A 26,727-nucleotide genomic window follows, 5' to 3' on the forward strand; every position below is an offset into this window, starting at 1 on the left:
ACCCAAAGCCAAAGAAACCAAAAAAACCCAAAACGTTTCACCACTTTAGTTCCGTTTAGAATACTACACAATGAATACATTACATCTTTCTGGGATAGTGTTGCTTTTACTCCTACATCTCAAAGAAATTCCAAGCTAATTAATTAGAGCAAGAAATTACATTGAGCAGGATAACGTTTTAAATGAAAGAAATGACTTAGAAACACCAATCAAAGATAATTTGATTATGATTAGCTGTGCTGAAGTCTAAGTCATTAAAATTGATGAAGAATGTTTTTACACTGGTCTATTCTATGTAATCCATTACCTACGCTATGCTCTGTAGTTCAAGTCTAACAAATGGTATCTGATAATTCAATATTGAAGACTAAAATACTTTCAACGCACCACTTGCTTTCCTACACCAACATGTTTCCAATAAAGAAGAAAAATCAGTAGTAAGTAGGGGAGAACTTTAGCTTACATGAAATACTATTCAGATTTTTACCCGCTCGCCTTCTACATAGTCATGTTTAAATATGGCTGCTGCTTTATTCTGAACAGTCATTATCCCACAAAAATTACAACCATGGTTTGGTAAGAAATCATTCCCTGTGCTTTCTAACAAGTGAGGCCTGCCCAAAGGTACAACATTTCTTTCCATGCTCTCAGCTGAAGTGACGAGCAAGACGAGCAGACCTATAATCAACACGCAGCTGAACAAAGGAGTGAAGGATGTTCTTGTCCAGATTAGCAAGTTGTTCTCCTGAGCAAACTTGCTTTAAATTATCCGGGGCTACAACCAGAAGATTGCAAAGTGCATGCAAGGTATCAAAGAGTTGTAACACCAGCGCAATCTGTGGTTAAAAGAAAAGAAAGAAAAAAACAGATATTAGAGTTGCTTGAAGTCTTATAACACAGTGTCCATCTAGACCTTCAAAATACTTCCTCCCGTCAGAGGATTTACATCCATCATTCTCTCCTCCTGTGCATAGACAGACACACACATCTGTAGGGAGATACGCACACACGCAAAGTTATACATAGAACGCATAATACTGCAAACTCAATAGTTCAATATCCACACATAGCCTGCAAGCAATAAAATGCTATCAGGAAACTGCTCTTTAGGACATGATAAAGAACTGCGGATATAGTAACAGAATATATAACATCACTATACAAAATGGTGATCTTCAAACAGAAACAAACGATTTTTATGAAGAAAAAACATCTGATTAAAAATACGAGTCCTTCTCCTAATTTTGACGTGGCTGTACATCACCAACCTGTACATGCTTACCTTGAAGTCTTTGGCACACTTCCTATATTCAGCCACGTCACAAATTGCTAACATGCCTCCCATGCAACTGTAGGAATATTGTTGTAGGTGTTCATAGATAAGTCGATGAAAACGAACTCCAAGCTCCATCAAAACTGTGTCCACATTCTTACCATCCATAGAATTTCTAATCTTTTCCACCTGCTTTCTAACATAGCCACAGACTTTAACACAAGCCTAAATAAAAAAAAAGAAAAAGAAAAGAAAAAGAATTGGGTAACTTACTTTCTAGAAACCTGTTCTTCTCAAAGTGGCTTCCACATCATAAGCTGAACATCAGTCACTAGGTCTTTAAACTTCCCACAACACATCACTGAAATTAGTCATTTTCCAATAGTTTTCCAACAGTTTTTTACTTCCCACATAAAGATGCAAAAATGCAAGTAGAAAGATGGATGCAAGACAATATTAAATTAAGTTATAGTTCAGAATCAGTTCAGTATATGAATTAAGTTATAGTTCAGTATCAGTTCAGAATAGAACAGTTTAATTTGTGCTTTTAATTCAAACAATGATCAACCAAGAGGTGGGGAGAAGGTGGCAGAGTGAAGTGATTAAAAACCTCATCTGCTGCAATTATAAACCCAAATTAACAGCCGTGCAGGCATCTTCCCCCTTCCCATACAGTGCCAGACTCTACATCTTACTGCTCCACTTCTCCCACCCCACCTGGCTGCAGGCATTCAGGCAACGCTCTCACTTCTTCCCATTGACTGCAGTTTGTTCTCTATTCCTCTCTGCATTGTTCCCTAAAAAGAGCCTAATGCAACCCAGCACTACAGCTTCTCAGCAGCCCGTAAGCTGGGATTCAGACAGATTTGGTGCTAGAGACAATGCAGCAGAGAATGTTCATGCCATACCCGCAATGCTTTGTCATACTCCTGCCATTCTAAGGGGAAAAAGAACCCAGCAACTAGAGAGTACCTGGTAATTGATTTTCTGAAACTGATAGCTTAAGGCTAATTATTAGCTAAAATCCTTGTTCCAAATCCAGGCCTCTTTGACGGGGAAAGAATGTGACAGTTCGTCCAGCATCTACTGATTTGTGTCTTGACACTAGATGCAAAACTGTTAATGTTCCTTTTCAGCTTGAGGAAATAGTCCACAACGGAGTTTGAAGGTGCTTAGTGCAAAATGGAATAGCTAAGTAAATTAATCAAATGTACATATTGTCTAATGCGTGTTTAGTAAGGAACATCTCGTACCTGGTAACATGCATGAGCATTTGAAGCTATACTGATGAGCTGGGACTTAGTTTACTTACATTAGTATATTGAATCAAAACATTGTTTTCATCTTCTGGTTTAAAATCTGTCTTCTTTTGCTCTGCAGCCAAGATGTGCTTCATCTGTCCAATCATACAATTCAGTGTCCTTTAAAGTTACAAATACAGATTGTTACAAATAACATTTCCTAGATTTTTGTTTTTACATATACTAATATGATCCTGTACAAAATTAAGCAGCATAAAGCAATGAGCAAAACACGCCACTACCTAACATTTGAGTAATCTACAGAAGATACACCAAAAGCAAACATGTATTATATGAAGCAAGCAGTGCTAGGACGTGTCAAAGGAAATACATCTCTTAACAGGCATGCGCACACACACACGCACTCTTCTGAAGTTGCAATGCAATTCTACAGAGAAGATACGCTTGATTTTACATAAGCGTTTCAAAAAAGAAGAATCGGCCAAAAAACCCCAACCACCCCCAAAATTCTTTCCTTCAAGTTCAGTGCCATGGAGCACAGCACACAGCATGCTGGCCAGCTGGTTTTAAAGGGGACACATTAACTGTAAGGTAATCCACTCAAATCCAGCTCTTCAGAGAAACTGGATAGCATTCTTCAATGCAGAGGGAATCGGAAAGCTGAAGAAAGCATTCCAAAGAGTTTAGTAAAACTAGATCACATAGCCTATTACTCAGAAGCAAGCATCAGAAACACTTGGAAAATGAAGGAGGAGGAGGGAAGAAAGAGTGAAAAAAAAGAAAAAGGAAAAAAATGAAACAAACCCCAAAACCTCTTGCCAGAGCTTGGTATTCCTCTTGTTCTCAGAAATCTAACAGAGTTTTACAGTGTCATTTATTTCTCCCTCACAGGACTTCTCTTTTCAGAAGATTATCGAAGGTCAAGGCCCTGGTTTACTTTAAGTCCAAACCAAAGGCCAAACAGCAACGCAGTGGAGAGAGGCTGCATACCTCCTCTCAGTGCCTACCTTTGCCAGGAACCTCCCTCTACCTCTCCTTAGCCCCTTGCCCCCCACCTCCCTGAAGAAAACACAGTCAAGGCCATTACAGGACTTGAAGGATTCAAGTTGGGGTGAAGGGGAGAAGAATATATGTATACAAAGAGGGAAAGAACTTCTCTTCTACACATAGAGCTCAGACTTGCATTTCAGGTGTACTTCATTCAACAATCCACATACCAATAGAAATTTAAAGAAATTATATCCTGCATTCTCCTCAGTTTCCATTTTCAATAAATACTGCCAGAAGACTGTAAGAAAACCAGATGAACTAATTTTGTTCGGCTGACAAATCACTTCTACAGAGGTAGACAATTGCTATAAATATCATTCAAGAAGCTGCTATTGGACTTTATTGGATTGGACAACATTGAAACCATCAACGTTTAGAAATTTGCTTTTATTTTTTAAATTAGATCACTCCTTTAAGCAAGACGATAAATTCTCAACAGCATCAGTGGCACCACAACACAGCATGTAAGCAGGCACCCAAACACGTTTTACACATAACACTTCTCAAAACTAATCTCCCTTTTATATGTGCCAGAGCAGAAACATTTTTGAAGTCTCCATCCACAAACCTTTGAATGTACCGTTTTTCCAACAGGCACTTGTTCTCCCAAGTCTTACTATCACTTTTAAGAGATTGATTATTTCACACAAACGGTTACAAACTATTCTAATGCCGATGACTGACATCCATGTGTTTAGATCTAAGCTTATGGCCTCAGCGGTTCAAGTATTTCAAACTTCGTGTTTAAACCTTTAAGGTCACTTCTAGCAGAAGCAGCTAAAATTTCAATTGCCACTTGCACATCCTGTATCTCCACCTCTCCTTCTGCACCTGCAGAAAACACAGGTGCAATAACATATCAAATGTCTTCCTCATGTCTCTGCAGGAAGTACCCACTAGATCACAAATGCAATGCCTGTTTCTCCTATACAATGCTGTTCTCATCCCTCTCCAGTATGGTGCGACCCTTACAAAATTCTCTATAATAATTCCCAGAGTAGCCCTTGTTGATGGCTTATTTCCATTACTGCAGAGAGAAAACAGGCACAGAAAGCTTAGGTAACATGCTCTAGATTGACTAATGCCACCTTGAAATATGGGAACACTACATGCTCCCCCGACCAAAGTAGGGCATCGCACAACATGCCCATTTCCAAATATTAACATTGTTAGTTATTTTCCTCTGTTGCAAAATACCTATGGTTTTAATTTACAATTTCTAGAGCTATCCCCTCATTTTTATTTGGGGAAATGGAAAAAAAAAGATTGAGTCACTCACAACCTCAAAGCAAGTCAATGTCAGAATCAAAATTATTACAGGCCTACAGACTTCTATGACTACATCTAATCCATAGCACTGCACAGATTCAAGCAAATCATCTAACCTATTTTTGTCAAACTTTGCTCCTAATGGAAATCCTGCAAATCTTTAACCTATTTAAATCATCATTCCTCCCTCCTCTAAAGTAGCAAAAAGTAGTTTGAGACAGTATGGTAAAACTGAATTATTGCACGCTCTCAACATAACCAAAACCCTTTAATGTCCTTACAGAAGTATTAACGGGTCAGAAATCTGCCATGGAAAACATGACCCTCCCAAACAAAGTCTAAATTACCTACGCACAATAATGCATACTTACGGATAACAATAATAATATCATCATCAATTTTGTGTTCAGAAATAACTCATCCTTAAAAGGAAAGCTCACAGACATCACAAAGGAGTTTTACAAGAATTAAGGATTAACAGAAAGTTTAAATCTCCACTTGCCTATCAATGCCCATATCCAGCTTCACTTCCATTTGTTCAATTATATCCTTTTTCTTCTGAAGGCATTCAGATAATTTAGGAGAAGAACTGCAACAGTATAAAGGATTGGGAGTGTTAAAATATAAAAAAAAAATTGTCTGCTGGGTCTCCTACTTACAACAGGATTTTGTGAACATTTCCCAGAAAGGACTGGTGTAGATAGAATTAGCTGGCTTCAGAACAACAAATCAACAGCCCCAACGGCCACCTGACCCTGAGCAGGATTTGCCAAGTGCTGATGGGCAGTACTGTCATACACTTCAGGCAGTACTGTGCCTACCGAGCAGTGCCTCTCGGCTGCTGCAAGCACGGTGAGCAAGCAAACCCAGCTTTTCATGCACAAATTTGCAGCGCATCAGTGTGCTCTACCTTGAACGTATCCATCCCATGGCTCCCAACAACATGCAGCTTTTATGTAATTCATATGTGGCTCCCAAGACATGGCCAGCTGCTCCCTCTGCAGAGCCTGTGAGGTACCCCAGGAATCCCAGCAGCCCTGATATTGCCAGCTCAAACCAGGTGCAGCCACAGACCCCTCTAGTCCTGGCCTGTAACGCAACAGTGAGGTCTCCAAGGAGCAACTTGCTTCTCCTTCCTATCAATACTCTTGGAGCCCCCTCTCTCTCATTAGTTCTCCAAGATACCAATTTGTTTAACTTTCTTCTCCCTCTCATTACAAGCATTTTATCTTCCCACAACATCAAGCTGAACCACTCCAAGAATAAACACCTCTTAACAGAGATGAAAAATGAAAAAAATTGCTTTCTTCACCAAAAGTGGCCATTCACAAAGGAAATGCTAATCAAAATAAGGTACCTGATCAATGGCATCAGATGATCATTGAACTGCTTGTCAAATAAATGGAAAATAGTATTGGCCTGGTGGACAACATCCAAGAAATAAAGATTTGCGTTCTTTGAATCAGAAGAGGGAATGCCTAAAGCAAAGAAGGTTTCATTAGGATTGTAATGATACACAGTTCTTATAATTAGTATGATGATTTTTTAAATATGCAGAATTTTTCCATGAATGCTTAAATCGCAGGCTTAGAGTTACAAAAATTTACCATGGTGCCATATATAGAATACTTCTCACAGCTATATCAGGTAATAACCACAAGCATAGAAATATTTTGCCTTTAAAATTTCTAAAAGAAAAATGAGACAGCCAATTTAAATATTTCTTCAGAACATGAGTTTTATGCCCTCATGTAGGAAAGATAGGTTCGCACTGCAAAGACTTTAACTTCTTTAATACAACCTGTTTTCTTATTTACTGTCACTCTTTAAAATGCACAGGTATACAAACAAGCATGGAATTCTTATAAAATGTAAGACACTAAGCCTTAATATAAAAATATTCTCTTGCTATGGCACAGAGAACAATTAATGAGGTAGGGAGTGCTGATGTCCCAATTTCTGCAATACAAGTGTTTTTGAAGACAGTAGCATGTTGTCATCTGTGCATCAATTCCCCAAATGGAAGTTACACTTTAGAAGACATTAAATGCTGACTATCAAATACACAAATCGAATTTCATTTAACCAATACATTCTGAACAAGGCCAATCAATAAGGCGCAGCAAGGACCTGCAAAGATCATCTGCACAAGAAGGCCAATGAGATGAAATGCACAGAAAATATACTCACCAGCAAGGCCTGTTTCTAATGCATAATCGATGTGTTCAGTACATAAGAACTCTACAAGCATAGAAAAAATTCTGAAAGCATTCTTCGGTAAGTCAGATGGATCAGAGAGCTTTAAAGAAAAAGAAAAAAAATTATCCAAAAGGTCAGTCCCACATACATTTGAAAGTTTATCTGATATTGCGTAGGGGATAAGCTTAAAATGTAACGCGTATTCCAGAATAATTGGAATTTTATTCTAAATTAAAAGTACCCATATAGAGAATGACTCAGGAACAGCCTTCAGTATCAATAAACCCGTCAGCATTAAGAAGTAAACTGAAGCCAACATACCACAGGATGCTACAGACAGCAAAAGTATAAACAGTCTCTAATAATAGTAGTAATAATAAAGGCAGATATTAATTAATACTCCTTTACACACAATTGTCCAGATGTAATCTCAGGAATTACCTAAACTGCGTAACGCTGGATGCTGGGAAAATGTATACAGAAAAGATGACTCTATCCCTGCCCTGCCTTTCTTCTCTTTTACTAAGCTTCTGCCACTGGCCACAGACAGAGACAGGACACTGGGTTAGATGGACCTGCAGTTTCCCCCAGCACAGCTGTGCTCTTAGCACTGCCACAGTACTGCAGAAAAAATAATACAGACTGAACCTCAGCTACATTTATCACAGTTCAGCTGGAGTCAACGGAGCATGAGAATTTTTATTAAGTAAAGTAATGCCCACAAATACACCGAGCATGTGTACCTTCATGAGCTGTAAGCAACATGGGATTTTGTACAGCAACCTGTCAGTAAATCCCTTTTCTAAAGAAAAACGTGGCAGGGCTTTTGCACATAAGAAATACGGCTTTGGTTTTTCAGGAATTATGTGAAGACTTTATGAAGCTAGGAGTAAGAAAGATTACTGTTGCAATTTAAGTTAATTTACATAACAAGACTCCCAAAGATTTCTGCTGTATTTCCAAAAGCACCAAAACAAAAACCCCAACACCACCACACTGTTACAGAGATTTCCAAACACTGAAATGTTGCAATATACAGTTACATTCAGGGTTACCAACTTCTTTTTCCTACAGCAGTCACAGCTGGGGGACACAGAGTATTTGCATGCATCTATCATGTGATATAAATATTACAGTCAGTTAGCCAGGTTTAAGTTCTCTTTTGCATAGTGAGTTGCCCTGACCACAAACAAAACCGTAGCAGCATGTATGACAATGGAGAAGTTATACATCTGTAATTCTAAAAATCTCCCTATAAGCTGACAGCCAGTTAAGCACTGGTTTCTACCCCAATACATATAATTGTTTTCAGAACCAAGTATGAAAAATTCTGATCCCCACAGGAAAGAAAAAAAAAAATGTTGTGTGGAGTCGGAAGAAGTTAGTTTATATCATGAATTTAGGAACCATTTCTAGCAACTACCATACTGAGAAAAATTATGATCTGCTTGCTTGCCTTGCAGCCTCTGACTTTCATCACTAGGAAGGTGGTCATCCCAGTGTGTACAGGTAACAATGGTGTATCTGTATTTTGTTATATCTTTGGCCCCTCTAAGTATAAAAAAATATTAAAACTTCTAAATATCTAAAATGTTAAGTTGTTCTGCACTGAGCTAATTTAGAATGTTAGAGGCATTAAAATATGTTAGAAATCAGTGTAGTTAGCTAATAAGAAATCCCTAGCATTTAAGTTTGCAATTAAATCTCTAGGGGTTTCATTTACACTAAATAATTGACAGGCAGTAAAACCAGTGATTTAATCAGAAGGAAAACACTTTTTTTTTGTTAAACTAAAACATTTAAAGAACAGTAGAGGTTACCAAGGTAAACCATGTTAAAGATTATTCCTCTCAGCATTTTATTGTGATATTCTCTAATGCCTGAAGAAATGGCACTTGACACAGGAAAACAACTGTTGAATTATTCTCTATTATTTTTAAAGCAGGAAAAAAAATTACACTGAAGGCTTCTGAAGTCTTAGGTTTAATTTAGGAAGAAAAGAAATGCAGACAATAGGTTTAACCCTCCCTGCTTCTTCCAAAAATAGGCAATATTAAAAACCAGAAAATACAACTAGATCCACATTTAAAAAGCAAACCCTTAGCCTCCACCATGACCCCGATTCAGTGAAAAATACAAACAAGAATTAATTTGTTTAATAATGTCCTTCCTTTCTTCCTATCACACTTAAACTGAAAAATGAATCTCAAGATTTAATTTAAAGCACAAAATTATATCATTAATGGAGATCACAGGAAGCAAACTTACCCTGTGACATCTTTCAAAAGCTTGTTTAGTTTCTTGCAAAAGGTTAACCACCACTTCTTGTGACAGAAAAGTTTCTCCATGTGTGTCAATACTTGGCCCCAATGGTAAGTTTGTACGTTGCCTTATTCTCTCTTTGAGGTCTTGAATACTAGAACAAAGACATACCAAAAGAAGAAGATTTCACTGGATGGAAATTTTGATGCTCAAATTCAACAATGATTTAGGATATTTTAGTTGTTAACTTAAAAAAAACAGAACCCAAGACACAGTTTAGGATATGCAAGCATTAAGACAGTCTTGCAAGCTTAAAGAAATGCCAGCAAATGCAAAACTACCACCTCTGATCCCATGGTCAACTGTGTTCTACCATGGCACATCCACACATCATGGGACCAGCTATTGCCCATTGTGGAATAAGAGTCATTTCAACTGAATCTTACGGGACTTATGCTTTGTGGACAAAGTGTATCCTCCGTACATTCTGTCACATTGTACTTTCAAAACACTAATGAGAGCTCTCTCTCTCATCCACGCCCACAAATCCTCTCATCCTCATCCACTATCTCAACAGTCCTGATTTAGTCAAGCATGCTTCAATACATTTCCATGCATAAAACAACCCATAAGGTCAGTCACTACAATCAATTTAATTTTCCCCAAGAAAATTAAATTTTCATCTTTGTTTTTTAATACATTTAATTACTTTGCTGCTGCTGTTCTCTCCAAATAACTTCTCATTCCTGACACACTGAACCCAGTAGCCCTTTGAAAGGCAGTCTTATCACCTGTTTCACACAAGTTTTAATTCTTCCTTTCCCACTTCTCACTACTCCTTTATTAGAGTTTCTCTACCCTGAGGATAATGAAGTCTTGTTTTACCTTTCTCTAAGTCCATTGCATCTTCTGGGCTCATTAAGAGCTTTCTCACTGACATTGCTATGGTCTTTTCCCCTTCCTAGGTCTTGGGAGGGGACCACAAGACCTGGGCAGGTGAAAAAAAATGTATGCTTTTAGATACACACATATACATGCTTTAGGTACCTTAATTTTGCTTCAGTCCTTTTGTGGATCTGGATCCTAAGTTGAAACATAGGTTTAACTGGTATTTTTCATTTCCCATGAGTGTATAAATACCATGCATCACCTTTCACATGTACCAAGAGCAATACACTATTTAGCAGAAGTTAACATAAAGTGATAGCAAATTATAAAAAGCTGTAGGTCATTTTAGAAGCCTGCTCTTTTGTTGTTCATCACTGTACATCTGACATGGCAAACACTATGTTTTTCCCCTTACCACCTCCCTTCCATTTTAAAAGTACAAAACTTCACAGAAGAAACTTACCCTCCAGTGCCAATGGACCTCTTCTGGTGGTTTTTGGAATCGTAATAGCGCTGCAGAATCATAGCACTCCTACTTTTCAAATAACCAATTTCCACCTCAATGTAATTCTCCAAGTAGGAAATGAAAATGGATTTGATAAGCTTAGACAAGAAAGTCTGCTTATCAGTACCCAAGTTAAATTCCATCAATTTGCTTGACAGATTAGTAGTTCTTTATGCAGAAGAAACAAAGAAGGGGAGAGGACGAAAACGTTGAATTTGTATGAATTACAGCATTACATGTTTGTAAAGTACATAGCACAACAGAATCCTGATTGAGATTAAGACTTCTAGCAGCTTTACATTTAAGTAAAGAATCTTGCATAATTCATGTTTAATTACATACAGTACAACTGCAATCAAATACATCACCACTGAGATGCGGAGGACTGGCTTTTGCACGGTTTTAAAATTACTCTCAAAGATCACTATAGTAAATACTTCCCAGTAAAAATAATAGCAATTTTAAATTTTCTTTAGGAAAGCAATCATTGTAAACGTTAAAAATTGAAAAAAATTTATGGCCATTATGAGACATTTATATTTTTGGCTTCTCTTCCTACATCTTGATGATAATATCAATCTATTACAAGACAGTATCTGCAACAATGATTTAATCATCTATATATAAATACCTTGTATATAGATCATAAAGATTCTTAAGATACTGTTCTGCATCTGATTTCCTATGTTCTTCTAGCTGGTCCTTTACGTAACTCTGTAACAAATTTGGGTACATCTGTTAGAAGATTAACTGTCAGCCACATGTCCTACTCACTACTTGCTAGATTATATGTAGTTCACTGCAAAATGTGTATCTTTCTTAAGGTAATTCCATATTCTTTGTTTTTAAATCCCTAATTTACAGATCCTGCATTATCTACAGATACAGTTAAATGCATCTTTCAGCAGAAAATTATTTAATAATACAAAGAAGTAGTGTGTGAAGCAAAGACAAAAGACAGATTGCTTTGAAAACATACTTGACCAACAAACACCAAATCTCCTCTTTTTAAGAATCAAAAGCACTAGAGGCCTAGGGGTATTTCTGCAGCTGACAGCAAGCAAGGGAGATGCTTACATATTTGCTTATCCTAATACATACACAAAGCAGATACAAGCTTAGAGCCTCCTTGTCACTGAATATTTGGATAAAAATATTATTTACCATAAAATAGTAAGTCTAAACTGACACACAAATTTGGGGTTGAAAGACAAACTCAATCTCTACACTATAAGGAGAATATCATCTACAGGGAAATTGCTTTTTGCAACAAATAGTCATGTTGTTGACTTTACACACTTACGTGAGTGATGGAAAACTTAGTATTTGAACCTATTCCAGACTTCTATAGAAATATTGCATTAGCTGTCTGACCGTATTCACAACAGAAGTTACTTCCACTTATTCAACGCTAACTTCATGCATGAAACCCAATTCCAAGAATAAACAGATTAAAGACACTTATTAAACGTGAAACTTCCTTTTCCTGACATATTCTTCGTAGGGGGCATACAGAAGAAATCAAATATGCATATGACATCTTACAAATTACCCAAAGAACATACTGATTCCCTTATAATTTTACATATTGAACTTGAGTATTTTCAGTCGCACTGTATTCAGGGTACATGCGGCTTTACTCGATAGATGCTTGATTATTTGTCTGAATCGTTAGAGAGCAATCAGCTGTGATTCTACATCCTTACACAAGATAACAAATATTGTAATTTCTCATTAATGGTTATTACTAGATATGATATTTCTGGATGAAAAGTTTCCTCAATAAACTTCAACATCTTAAAATTTGAAATACCTGAAGTTTAACTTCAAAGATATTTTGAATGAGTTTGGCTAGCACAGTTTCTGGATTGCTAAAGACTTCTCCAACTTGCTTATTCACTCGCTGGCAGAGAATGGCTGCATCTTCAAAGACATCATTCCTCAGGAATGCACCCTAGGACATTTAGGAGGACATTTCGTAATATATTTACAACCACCTACACAAGTAAATAAATCAACACCCAAAGAGATACATGTAAAACAAAATGCATTACCTCTTGACACTGTTTTATGTACACATCGACACAATGGGAATAGCCCTACGGAAGGAGAAAAACAACTCAATGTTAAAACAGGTTCTCCATGCTTTCAGTATAGACTGAAATCAAGGAAATACAAACTCTGTGAAAAAGTTATTGCAAATAACCCAGATTCAGCAGAAGCGTAAACTCTTTCAAACCCATTTTGTCACAAACCTAACGTAACTTCACTTATCACCACTCCACATGCATATACATTACAGTTTTCAACACTCTTTCTCAAGCATGGAGGTCAATTCACACACTTGTAAGAAAAGATTATGTTAGAATGGTCTCTACTGACACTGTCTCCAATCCTGCATCATCTGACTCCTTTATTCCCCTGAATTTGATTTCAGATGGAACATCACAGTATTTTTAGTTACACGTATTATCCAGTATGGTGGTTTTGCCCTGCAAATATGTTAACTTAAAATAGGCACTTAGTGTATCGTGGCTTCTTTTATTTATGTATTTAAATTAAAACCCTCAGTTTTTACCTTAAAATGAAGCAAAACTGCTGCCACTTCTCTCATTCTGGAGATTTCACCTCTTCTTTGTGCACTGGTAAACTCTTGAATTAGCTGGCACTCTAAATCATGGTACTTACCTGGAGAAGAAAAAGAGATAACAACAAATATCCATCAGGCTACATAATACAAGCACTGACAAAAACTGTAATACTGACAGTATTGCACACTTCTTTAATCAGCTTTAAGAATGCAAATATAGGAATATGGATTGAACTGGATAGATAACTTACTTGCTATCTTTGATTTTACTTCAGAAAACCTGTTAACAAAAAATACCATGATTAAATTCAAATCCACATCACGAGAAATCACAGACATCCTACATCATGAGTAACAGGCACTCTACTTAAAAATGAAAACATGTAAAAGACAACAGAAAAGTTACACACTTTATATCCATAAAAAAAACCTACAAGCATCTAATTCAAATCAAGCATTAAGTCAGCACAGAAAAATTATCCCATTAAAAGTCTGTTAAGCAGTTTAGGATGTGTATGTAAAGATGATCCTACAACATGAGTGTGTGAACACAAATTTAAGAATAGAGGACAGAGAAATAAGCACACAATCCATCTCAAAAGCTACATGAATCACGAAGTAAAGCACCAAAAAAGTAGACATGGGAAGTATCAGAGAATTATAGCTATGTGAAGATTTTTTAAAAAAGATGTTCAGATAGAATTTTACCTGTCAAAAGGCAATTCCTGTGCAATCAAATGCAGTTTCTGAATAATATCAGCTGCCTCTTTAATCTGTTAAGAGTAAAACATGACAGAATTATTCAAGGTCTGATTGTGGGTTATTCCTTTCCTCCCCCTCCACTGTCCAATTTTCATACATGTATTTCCTATTTCTAAAGCTGGCTGAGTTGATAGATTGTGGAAGAAATCATCCTCTTTTAAGTTTCTGTATATACTTTTATGATGCTTAAGGTATTTTTTTAAACATAAAATTATATAGGTCAAAACATGATAAAATGTCTTTTGTTACATGTTCACATTGGGTGTGTCTGTGTAGGTGTCCAAGCTACCTGGACAAATAGCTCATCACTGCACTATGCCAGCATAGCTATACAGCCTGCAAACCAAAGATTCTTCAAGGCTTATTAAAACAGAATGTGGCTAGAGCAATCTCATGAAAATTTGCGCCCTTCCATTTGTGAATAAAATATATAACTGTAACACAGAGCTAGATGAACTGCATTATATTTGGGATCAGGATAAAAGTCTTACTGACTCACATCCAACCAGAAGAGATCTCTGCTGAACTCAGAACTGAAATGGCTAGCAACCCTTTCAGACATGTCAGGAAAAGCATGGGGAATTCTTTGCAATTGGTGAAATTAGCTGTATCCAAAAAAGTCATGACAATGCTCAGCATGGAGAGGGGAGTAAGGGGAAAAAGGGCATCAAAGCAGAGCTTAGTTGGGGTACCTCACATTCCCCCAAAGAAGGAGGAATGGAAGCTGTATTAGAAATCAAACTCTGAGGCCCAAAGCAAAGATCAAGATGAAAGTTAATCATGCATCTACAAAATAGGAATAGTTGCATGAATACGAAAGCTAACAAATAAAGTTAACTGAGCATACACATTCCTGCTCTGTCCTGGACAGCTAAACCTTTTATCATTTATTCTTCCACAACAGTCAGCATGGGAAGTGCACCTAGTTAGCACTTAGTGACTGTTTCACTAGGCTGACAAAATACAGAGAACACCAATCGCCACTTCTGAAAACGTGGGGAATGCAGCTGGTTGCAACTGAAGTTCAGTGGATTTAAGCACACAGTGTTGTCTGGCCCAAACCAGACACAGCTCTGGGATGGTTTTACAGGCTTTACGCTGTCTTGGTGACTGGAAGGCACCTCGAAGGAGGTGATGAAAGCTCTAGCTACTACCTTCAAGCAAAACCTTTATAAGTTGACACAATGGAGAACATGGAGAATATGCAGTTTATCTTGTTGTTCCTGTTAGTCGTGTACTAGGGAACTGGATTGAGAGGAAAGTAAGTAACGAAATCCTATTCTCCCACCACTTTGAGCAAGTTGGGATTACAACTTTTCAAGAATAGGACAAGACACATGGGTAAGAATACAGAGCACAGCCATCACACTAGGGTAGTTGTATCAGCAAAAACAGGGGCTCTCAAAGTATATCCATCCTGTTTATTAAGAGCAGTTAATGTTTTGAACTGTCAGCTTACAATAGCCTCTTCAGTCAAAAGCAGCTACACTCCTCAAATAAATCCAATGAAACAGAAGTTATTTCTATTAGCTTACAGCAACCTTAATACCTAACTAACAATTGTGATCAATACTGATGTCATTAGAACAGTCTATATATTAGCAGTTATTCACCAGTGTTACCAAAAAAAAAAAAAGAACAAAACACCCCACAAACGCAACATTTTCTTTGTCTCCTCTTCACACAATAGCTGTTAACTAACTTAGATTTTACTGAATTCAGGGCTTTTTTTAATGCACAACAGAAGCCATGACAAATCAATTCTCCATGGTTTCTGCTTAAATCTGGACATATTTCATTTTCAATTAAATCAGGCTTCTGTAAACTATTAAAATAAACAGATTCTATAAAATACAACTTGAAGGCTATAACATATCTGGAAAAAAGAAATCAGGAAAAACGTGAACAAATAATGGAAAGACAGAATTTTAACACAAAATATTTTTATGACCAAGTTAAAAAGCATAATGGAATAAAGTTGAGTACACAACATAAATGGAGAAAAGCATGTAAGAATAACAGTAAACACAAGACAACGCTATTGCATAATAAACAAGTGAGCTGCTATAACATCTTGATAGTTTAATTGTTTTAACTGGAGTGATTTGCTCACTTCCAGACTCTTCAGTACAGGAGAGAGTCTTGTTAGTTGCAGTACAAGGGAAATTATAAAGAGTCAGAGATTGAAGACACACAATACATAGCATGGGACAAGACAGCAAGAAAAAGCCTTCACAGACATGATAAGTTAGAAATTGCTTAGTACAGCTAGGAGAAAGTAATGCGGGAAGCAACAACTTGAGTGTAGGAAAAAAAAAAAAGGAATCCAACAGATTTTAAGAACTGCCATTACTGAGAAAAATATGAATTCCCTAAGAAATAACTGCATTAATTCCTTTCCTCCTCCTTTCACAGTATCCCCAGCCTTCAATGTCTCAATTTAAAAAACACACTTGTGAGGGATGGCTTAGTACAAAAAAAAAAAATAGTATCATCCTCCAAACACTATCTAAAACCCACATCAGTTTGAAGATCAGAAGACACTGACAAAGCATTAAGGTTTTACATTCAAGAATATTTGTTACTATCTCATACTTCAGAACTATTTTTAGTTCAAAGATGCCTTAAGATGTGACAGCACATATCTAGGCAGGTTCTTTTATAAGCACTACTTCTACTTACTATTTAAACTAGGAGGCAAAAAGTTACAGAACAGTACTAACCCACCTTGACTGAAATTAATCTCTGTAAGATAACTTGTATCCAGAAAATCTTGTTTGTGTTCCCACACACTTCCTCTGCAAACTGGCACAAGACTTCTGGCCTTTACTACATTTCTCTTCCTCCAGATTTGTTCAGTATCTTATTATTCTTCAGGGTGTGTAAAGATTAATTTGTTTGCCAATTTCCAAGTTTACCCTATTTATCTACCAGATATTTCAGATCCCCCAACAGAAAGTATTACGAAACTGAGTTATAAGTACAGTGAAAATTGAATTCTATATGAGACTCTTCAGCAGACAACACATAGTTCTTTTACCTTATACATGGTTATTTACCATGTTGCCATTAAATATTTTTAAAATGCGTCTTTTATTTCTACTTAGGAAAAAAAAACAAACCAAAACTTATGCAGATCTGGGAAAGGCTGTCCATAGAAGAACTTTTGTTATATTGAAACCTTCCTGTTTTCCTTGGAAGTCAGAGAAGTTTTTATGTGCTCCCTGTTTGATTAGGGCAACTATCAACTAGCAATTACCATATATCCACAGACCATGAATCAAAAGTTACCATGCAACTGACTTCTTGGGAATACAACTATAGGAAATGATTAGTTTTTCACTTCCCTGAGAGAGATCTTCAGTTCAGTAGAGAGGGGATGACTATTAACCTATTCTCAGGTCCTTTACGAGCTGCATTACCAGCACATACTTTTTGATGAATGTGCGAACCAAGTTTTTGCTATTCCCACACACTGCAATTTTTTCCTGACTACAGTCATACCACTGCACTAAGGAGACTGGGAAGATTCTTCAGGACACACCTGAAAAAAAGAAAAACCCAAACCAACAACTTTACTTATCTTTCAAACTGTATAGGGAAATCTAATATGTGCCTGTCTGCTAACAGCTGGATACTTTTCCTTCAGTTTATTTCTATTAGCCACACCATTCAGATTATATTTGCTTCATGAACATACTCTTGAAGCACAAGAAAAACAAAATGCTTTAACATTTCTTTGAAGTTTTCCTGCCCAGTTCCTCTAAATTCAGAGGGTGGAGACATAACCACAGGACTATACAAAGCCCAAAGGCATGCTGTGACAAAAAGGTATCCAAGGCCAGTGGACTGACCCAACAGAGTAAAGTTTCACAAAGAAGTTGTATTCAGAAACGTTCTGCATTACAGGGTGGATCTGAGGCAAGGGGTTCAAAGGAAAAAGGCAGATATTGTATGCACTCTAAAGTTGCCCTCCCAGCATTTCTCAAATCTCTAATAATTTCATAAGATGAAAAATGCCAACATTGCCACATTAAGCATCACTGAATACAAATGCTTTATCAGCAATCTGCAGCCTAGTGTTGTTAATTTACATTTCAGAACAATGAAACTTTAACAAGTCAGTCACTCACTGGTTTAAAGTCTGACCATGGTAAGTCATGGTAGCAGCTTGTAATTAGGGCAGTACTGCTTATTGCTTTGAACTGCTTTCATCCCGCTGACAGCTCTTACCTTTTCAGAGTTTGTAAAAACATCAGACTTCAGCTCTCCATCCAGAAACTCATTAAAGTATTTCATCAGCTTCTGAGCCTCCACAGCCCGTTGCCGTGGCGTGTTTACCCCCTCCAGTTGGTCGCCAAGGTGACAGACCTTAGTTGCTACATAGCTGATGTGCTCATCTAGTTCTTGGAAATGTTGGAAGGCAATCTGGGAGAACATAGACACGGACATAAAACTCATGATTTCCATTTACTGTGCTTTAGGAAACATTAGAGTTACTTCAGTAAGAAGCATGTTGAATGCAGGCATCAGCTTTCCAGGTGTTGTATCTCAGAACTACTCAGAACCACCAATTAAGTACACACAACTGCTTAAAGTTTAGTGTCTTCCTTTAAACTGTTGTGAAGACTTGCTACTTTCAGAATAGCTAACACTCATTAACAGAACATGCAGGTAAGCCCCCTTTGACAGGGGAAATTGTTTTCCATCAAACCCTCTTTATTCTTATCTCAAACAGTAGCACGCTGTACCAAGAAATGTTAATAGAGCATGTGGTGCTTTTAGAACTTGCACAGCTTAGCACTGACTGTACTCTTTAGATTTTACCTGGTTGCTTTTCTGCAGCTCTTGTACTTTCTTGGCAAATTCCTTTGCTTCCTTCTGGCATTGCTGTTCTAGTTTCTCCACCTTTCTCTGAATCCTTTCATCCATTACCTGTAATTCTTGGATATGATTTACAAACTCTTCCAATAATCTGATTTAAAAGAAAATACAGGAAAGCAAGCTTCAGTCTGAAAGACATTGTCTTCTGCAGAGACCTTAAAAAACCTCAAAGAAAAGAACTTGCCTACAAGGGTGATACAATCATGCCTAACTTACAAATGCTATTTTGTTTTAAACTGCATCACCCTAGTTGTGTGGAACTCTATGCCTACATAGAAACTATGTGATCACATAAAAGGTAGGCCAGGGGAGAGGGGAATACCTAAATACCAATAACTCAAGAACACAGCTCTGCCACAGGTACAAAAATCCCTATATCCCCATCTTCCCTAAATAAGTCTCATAAGGACAAAGAGAGCTTAGGCCACTACATCCCTTCAATGTAAGGGCTATCACAGGAAAATATTTTATACTGTACTGTACATGTTACTGTAAACTTGTAAATCCGCATCCTATTATTAGGCAATGATTATAACATGGTTATAACCATGTTGCTTCCTGACCTCACTTCGTTTCTTCCTATAGCATGTATCATTTTAAGGTTTTTGTTCTGCCCTTTCCCATCACTTTGATTTTTCTTTGACTCACATTTTACTCTTCCCAAACACAGTACACCTGAATGCATTTTTAAATTTCCTCTATTCGTTTTCATCCATCCTCAATGTCTCTCTCCTTCTCATTCCTGTTTTTGTCTGTTCCGTCCCATTTGAGTCATCTTTTCGGCTCATACTTTTCTAAACATCCCAGTCACTGATGCTCAGGGAATGGATTATTCCCAGATCCCCCATAGCCATAAAACCCATGCTAATAACTGAAAACATATGAAATATTTGAGAACTCTTCTGTCCAAGTTTAATGTCAAAGCAGAAGAGCAGAGGAAACAGGAATCCCTTCCAGGGAGCTATTTCTAGACCACTCGGGACTCTGCGTTTTCACATACACTCTGTTCAGAAGGTACACTGTGAATGTGAAGCCCTTCCAACCTGCACTGCAGGTGAAAGGCAGAACGAGCACGCAGTTCCTCTCCTGGCTCCCCATGCACAGGCAACCATGACCCTCGGCAACCAGAAGGCAAAAGTAGAATGTATTATTCTACCCTCACACAACTCCTTCCCAGTCACAACTACAGTACACAACTACAACTACAAGCCAACACCTAGACTAGAGCCTTCTCTGAGCAACACCTAAATGATACTAATGAGATTCTCTTTAGTTGCACGGCGAGTGACCAAATTTTCAGTTTTAACTGCTGCTGCTAAAATGACTGGCTTTTACTCTGCTGCTTCAAGCATATGAATTGCCTTTTTGGTCTAAAAACCTATTTCAAGTAATATCTTCACAACAGTAAGTGACTTAAAGGCACAAATTATTAAAGAAAAATGGATTGGGACAGATGTTTAGGACTTTCTTCCTCTACTTCCTGCTTGCCAGAAGCCCAAGAGTAAGCATGTTGCATTAGATTCCACAGAAAACCACAAGGAACAGACTTAAGATTACAAAAGTATTTTAAAAAAAAAATTTAAACATTAGGAAGTGGCATAAAGCATACTTTCAAACAAAAGCCTAGAGAAATGCAGATAGTTTCTATTCATTTTCAAGCTGATTTGGTTCTGTTTAGTTTTTTTTTAAGCAGGTATTGTACCAACTCAGCATTTATTCAGCAGAAGTATTCAATATAGTAAAGAGGAAAGAATGCTCGAGTAGAAGAGGTAGCTGCTGATCAGGTTTCTCAGAATAGAAATAAAGAATACAATGTTCTTTTTACCAAAAAAAGCATCATCTTCTAAAAACAGAAAAGAAAAAACATACATCAAAAGGTCTGCTTCTTTTTGATACTAATTTTGGCTCCCTGCCCAATACTAGAAGATCCCACAAGAAAAATATTTACCATTGCAGGATTCTCCCACTTGTCTTGAAAAATATGAAAGCACTTCACAGAAGTTAACACAAGCAAACCAGGAGAAATATCGAAGATGGGTTAAACTGAGTTGGTATTGGTACAAATCATTATCTACCTTAAAGTATATACTAGACACAACTGTGGGCAGAGAGCTACAGGAAGTAATGTTACATATTACCAGGCTTCTTCCTGCTTCACTCACACATAAAGCTCTGCATAGGATACAGGCCCCAGATTGAATGTCAAGGGTTCAAGCATCTTGCTAGAACTCCAACAATATCCTTCCTCCTCTCATACCCTCTGAAGAGCCAGACTGCTCCAGAAGGAATGTCCTTTGACCATGCTAATGAAGCTTTATGTATCTGCTTTTGAATAACAACAGCTTACCTATGAAGTTAGTAATTCCTAAACTTCTTAAGAGTTCTAGCTCAGGTTACTACAATCTCAATCTGGAATAAGAACCTGTAGGTGAGAATTCACTAAGAAACAGCTATTGCACTTTTGAATTCATATCAGCACAATCTAAATTAACATTCAGGTAGCTAAATTTTTTGTTGAGCCTGCTAGCTCAACAGCGTTCCAATAACCATAACAGGAAGAAGGTCAGGCTCGTCTCCGAAGTTATCAGCATGTGAAAAATGAAAACACTTAAGTTAACTACATCTCCAGAAAGAATACCAATACAGGTGCAAAAGCTAAGTAGCAGCATATTTGGAATTTCAAAACAAAAGATCCAGAGGTTTGGAGTACAGAAACTTAGATGTGGAACACTGCTGTGTAAAATTGTGCATCTGAGTGACCAGTGCACCGCCCAATGCTGGCCCCGAAACCAGACAGCTGGCTTCATAGGGTGAAGTTTCTTAACAGAGCCACACCAGCTCACCATGACCAAGAGAAGAACACTACCTCCTCCTTCCCCACTTCCCTTACCCTAGCCTTGCTCCCTTCCACACCCACATCCCTTCTCACCACCCACTCACAAACAACCTCCTCCCTTTGCACCTGCTCCCAGGCTCTTCCAGTCCCACAAAAATTGCTAATCCAACTAGTTTGATTTCTTTTTCTTGTTAGGCTAGTTTTCTGACATTTTAGTGAGTTAGATTAGCTTATCATGAGATCACGTGCCTAGGGCTAGCTCAAGATGAGCCATCACAGTGTGCAGCTTTTAAAAGCAAGGAGGAGGGGCACAAGCCCATCTCCATTCAACAGCAGCAAGCTATTCATTTGATTCACACTAATTCAGTTTAGAACAATCTAAGTAAACGTTGCCATGTTCCTGCTTTCCTCCCATCCTACCTGTTTGTGCCCTTTACTTGTACCAGGACTGTAAACTACTGGGTCTTACAACAAGCCAGCTCAGGGAGCTAAACTAGCAAGAAAGTCATTAAATTGACTTAACTATCATAGCAGTGAAGCCTCATATTATGCTTTAATCCGGCAACTCTAGTGCTTTGGAGCATTCACATCCAACAAGGACAAACAACATCAATTCTCCTTTATTCAAAAGGTCTAAATCAGAAAGTGACTTTCCCTACTCCTGTTACTGAATAATTGGTTCCGAATAATTGGCTCATGGTCACAAATTCTAGCAATTCTCACAAATCAAAACTGTCTTGGACACACACCAACACTACATACAGGCTTTTTGTTATATGTGTAATAAAACAGTACAATTAGAGATACATTCACTTTGACCATTATGCAATTTTATTTTACCTTTTCGGATCAAAAGCTTCTCCACCTCTGGAACCTCCTCCAGGTGTTCTCCATGCCAGGCGTTCAATGTATTCATCTGCCACAAAGGGCTCCTAGTCACAGAATAAAAACTCCTTACAATGTGCCACAGCAGGTTGTTCCTTAAGCAGCTGCTTACACATCATTTTGTAAGCATTTGGAAGCTTTACTACAATCAAGAGCAAGTACAGCGTTGACAATTACCCAGTCACCTCTTATGTTTATATATTTAATATAGAGGAACACAGTTCTTAATATGGTGGGTTTGAACATCTAGTCTAGAGATTGCCAGACTACTAGCAAAGAATTTGCTGCAGGTGTGTGAAGAGTTGGCTCTAAATTACCTGTCCTTATTTCCACGTGAACTTAGGGCTTGTCATTACAAAGTGTCTGAACCATGCAGCAGCTACACTGATTTGAGATATTACATCATGAGACCCAGCCATCAGCTGTGCAGCAAATCACATAGGAGAATTGATCTGTATAAAAAAACTACACGTCAAAATAAGTTTTCTTTGCAGTTGCTCAACTCTCCGATGCAGTTCACAACGTGGTACCACAAGCAGAACTGACCAAGGCACTGCCCTGGGGCAAAAACAGTGTGAGATTGCCACTGAACACTACGCAACATCAAACTGCAGCTGCAGAAGCAAAGCAGATAAAACGAAAAAAATCCAAAACACAAAGCAAGCATAAAAACAGATGATGGACTTGACTTTCCCAAGAAAGAAAAACAGGGCATGAGTGATGCTAAAAACACAAGGTTACTCAAATTTCTTCCATAATATTTGCTGGACCTAAATGTTTGGGAACATTTCTGCAATTTTAATTATAGGTGAAACGAGCCATTCAATACAGTAACATGCCCTTCAGGGGAGTCCTCCAGCTTCCTAATTATCTTATGGCTCTTCTCAGGACTTCTCCTTTATATGAAAGTCACAACCACAATCTTTCTTCTGAAGATCTCGTAATTCAGCTGGAGTACCACCCTAGTTACAAGGATACCAATGCCTAGCACAGCGCTATGGAAGAACCCTATATAACGGGTGCAGTGTTTAACCGATGCTGTGTGTGTGTATATAACATTTCCTACATTTCTCCCTTCCTTCAGATGTTCGCACTAAAAGATAATTCACATACATGCACATAGTGACCTTGATTTTTTTTTTTTTTTGCAAAACCACAGAGTTTTTCTGCAAGCCTATCAAAAGCCTCCTCTCCTAAGGAAACCTGATACACATGGCCTAGGCCCTCAAAAAAAAAAAAAAAAATTTATAAAAAAATTTTATAATGCCAATCTTGCTTTATCCATCATGCCTCTACACTCCTCTAAAGCTCCCTTGAGCACATGTGTAGACAGAGTACCTGCAACTCCCTCCCCTGCATCCCAGAAACTATCTGGGCACATGGCAGCAAATGCTGTGCTTGACCCCAACTTGGTGCCACCCAACCAGCCAAGAGGCCAAACTGAACCAGCAACAGCCCAGTCTCCCTGCTGCCCTTCCCACAGCACAGGCACTCACGTGGGTCCCCCTCTTCTGCAATGCTCAATTAGCCTCCCAGTCTGCCTCTCTCCTTCTGCAACATCTGCTATCCTGCAAAAATTATAAACCTGCTTTTTGTTTTAACAATTGTGACACAGCAGCAAGGAGTGTTAAGTAGTTTAGTTAGACCTAACTGATGGCAGAATCACTGCTATATGCAGATGTAGTAATATTTTAAAGGGTCATAACCTGGAAAATACCTGTATTTCAAGAACACTTACATAGGAGACCTGTCCTTCATTTTTCATCATATAAATCCTGTTCTGTATTACTTAAGAAATAGTAACCACAGGGGATATTATTATGTGCAGAATATTGACCAACAGAGAAACAAACTGAGCTTTTTCTTCCAAATTTTCAGGAAGAGTGTGCTAAAAATAACCTTTTGATTTACAGAGAATAAATGAAGTTCAACAGTGTCATTTTAAGGCATGATGTCACAGGTTGCACCGCAAATCCAAAACTTTTTAGTTTTGTTTGTATATCATATCTTCCATACACATTTGCTGTTTATAATGCTATCTTGATAATAGAGTTACCTATAGCTATCTGACAGACTAATTCCTATTTTAAGTCTCCTATCCAGTTCTGCAGAAATTGCTGAAAATCAGCTATTACAAATGTCATTTGTAAGTCCTTTGCCTGTTATCAGATGAGCCCCAACAGTCAATGTCTTCACAGCTTTGAACTTCCCTCTAGCTCCAGATGAATTAACATGATCCTAGCCATTCAGCCAATACTACTGATTTAATAAGAGATATGCCTGAAGTGGGTGATAACCTGGTTTGATCTGGCCTGTATAAATGAAACTAGCCACATTAAAATACAGTTTGGAAGTAATCTTTGTTAAATTACGCTTTGAGTTATGTGAGGGAGAATTGAGTCCACGTTGTTTCCATTTTCAAGCACAGATCCTTCTACACAATGTCACATATCTATGTTGGAAATGACTTTCAAACACACTTTCATGCGAGCATCACAGGCAACTACTACCCTCAGTATGCAGCTCAAGGTTACTTCCATAATAAGCACGTTTTCATGTTCTAACCTTCACAGCAGTGACTTCAAACTAACATAGCAGGCAACATTAATTTAGTGAGTGTCAATAAAACCTCTCTTGCCTTTGGACTGAAAGAGAAGTGAGAGCAGGAGAGAAACCAACACCGGTTTCCATATTGGAAAACATAATCTCAAGCCCTATCTGTAGGCAAAGGTCTCACCTACTTTGCAATTTCATCTTTATTGCTATTGCAAAATGGAACAAATTGTTGCATGATCCAAAGCAGCCAAAACATACAGTTTTCTTCCCACATCCAAGTTATATTCAACATCCCACAAAGAACAGAACCACTTTGTCATCATATTGAGAAATCAGCAGACTCCTAGGACAGCTAGAGAGGTGTGGAGAGGGTATAAAACCTGGCATCTAGTTACTTAGAACATGGTATATTAGTCTTGATTTTTTTTTTAAACCATACAAGCCAAAAGATGTGAGTCATAACACTCGTGTCATAACAGTGATTCATAAATACAAGTGCACACAATGCATTTATATAAAACACAGATAAAGGATCTTCCAGAGAAACAGGAAGAACCTTTCCTGACGGTTGGGCAAAGCGTGTCCCCATGTTAAGACACCAAACGAACAACTGGCTCTCGAGTGACTCAGAGAACAAATACAGGGTACCTGGTAACGATACCACATCCTCATGCACTAGCAAGTGCGGACAGACACTTTCTGTCAATCACAGGTCACACCAGGAGAGCCTGTGGTCCAGGTCAGGAGAGTAAGAATTTGCCAACTCTTGCTATATTCCTGCCCTGCTCGTGTACGGCCTTGGGCGAGCTATTTGGCTTCTTGTGCCTCAGTTCCACGGCAGCTCAAAGGAGGGCAAAGTTATTTCCTTATTTCAGAAAAGTAGAAGCTGCGCTGAGATACCATGGTGCTGGGGTCAACTGAGTATGTGCCTTCGGGCGAAGAAGTCCGTTGCCTGCTCGGTTGTCGGGCCTGGCATGGCCTGCGACCCCGCCGAAAGCAGCACCTCGTCTGCTGCCAAGACCTGGGAGCCCCAGGGGAAGGAGACTCAGGCGTCAGGGGCACCGCAAGCCCTGGCCTAAGGGGAAGGACTGCATCCTCCCGAGGACCCCCCCATTTCCTTAGGCCCCCACCCCGTATCCTCCGGTTCCGGCATTGCGCCGCTCGCCCCCCGCACACGCCCTCACCCCGGGCCCCGGGCGGGAGGGCCCGTTGACCTCCCAGCGGCCTGGCCGCCCGAGCGGGAACTTGCCCCCGCCACGGCGGGAGGGAAGGCCGCCGCATCCCCTCAGAGAGCCGGCCGGCCCCGCCACCGCCTCCCGCGCCCGGGCCCAGCGCAGCCCCCTCCTCCCGGGGAAGCCCGCAGGGAGCCCCGGCGCATGCCCGCACCCACCTCGAAGAGCTCGGCCGTGGTAGCCATGGCTGCAGGGCTCCTCAGCGGCCCTCCGCCGCCCCGCCGCTGCCGCCCATTGTGTCCCGCCGCCCCGGCAGCAGCAGCGGCCGCCGCGG

At 38.7% G+C, this 26,727-nt stretch overlaps 1 protein-coding gene across 1 annotated transcript; it reads right to left on the reverse strand.

The window, feature by feature from the left end:
- Positions 1-541: 541 nt before the first annotated feature.
- Positions 542-26,638, reverse strand: EXOC5 (exocyst complex component 5; the record flags this gene model as incomplete). The annotated part of the gene is made up of 18 exons (XM_082001053.1): positions 542-836; positions 1,283-1,498; positions 2,586-2,694; positions 5,357-5,443; positions 6,212-6,332; positions 7,045-7,153; positions 9,322-9,469; positions 10,667-10,876; positions 11,340-11,422; positions 12,522-12,662; positions 12,763-12,807; positions 13,287-13,396; positions 13,550-13,578; positions 14,007-14,071; positions 18,294-18,488; positions 18,888-19,035; positions 22,621-22,712; positions 26,612-26,638. The coding sequence occupies 18 exons, from the start codon at positions 26,636-26,638 to the stop codon at positions 648-650; spliced, it is 2,124 nt and encodes a 707-aa protein (XP_081857179.1). The 3' UTR covers positions 542-647.
- Positions 26,639-26,727: the final 89 nt, after the last annotated feature.

The sequence above is a fragment of the Phaethon aethereus genome (assembly GCF_964289735.1).
Source record: "Phaethon aethereus genome assembly, chromosome: 5".
Lineage (NCBI taxonomy): Eukaryota > Metazoa > Chordata > Aves > Phaethontiformes > Phaethontidae > Phaethon > Phaethon aethereus.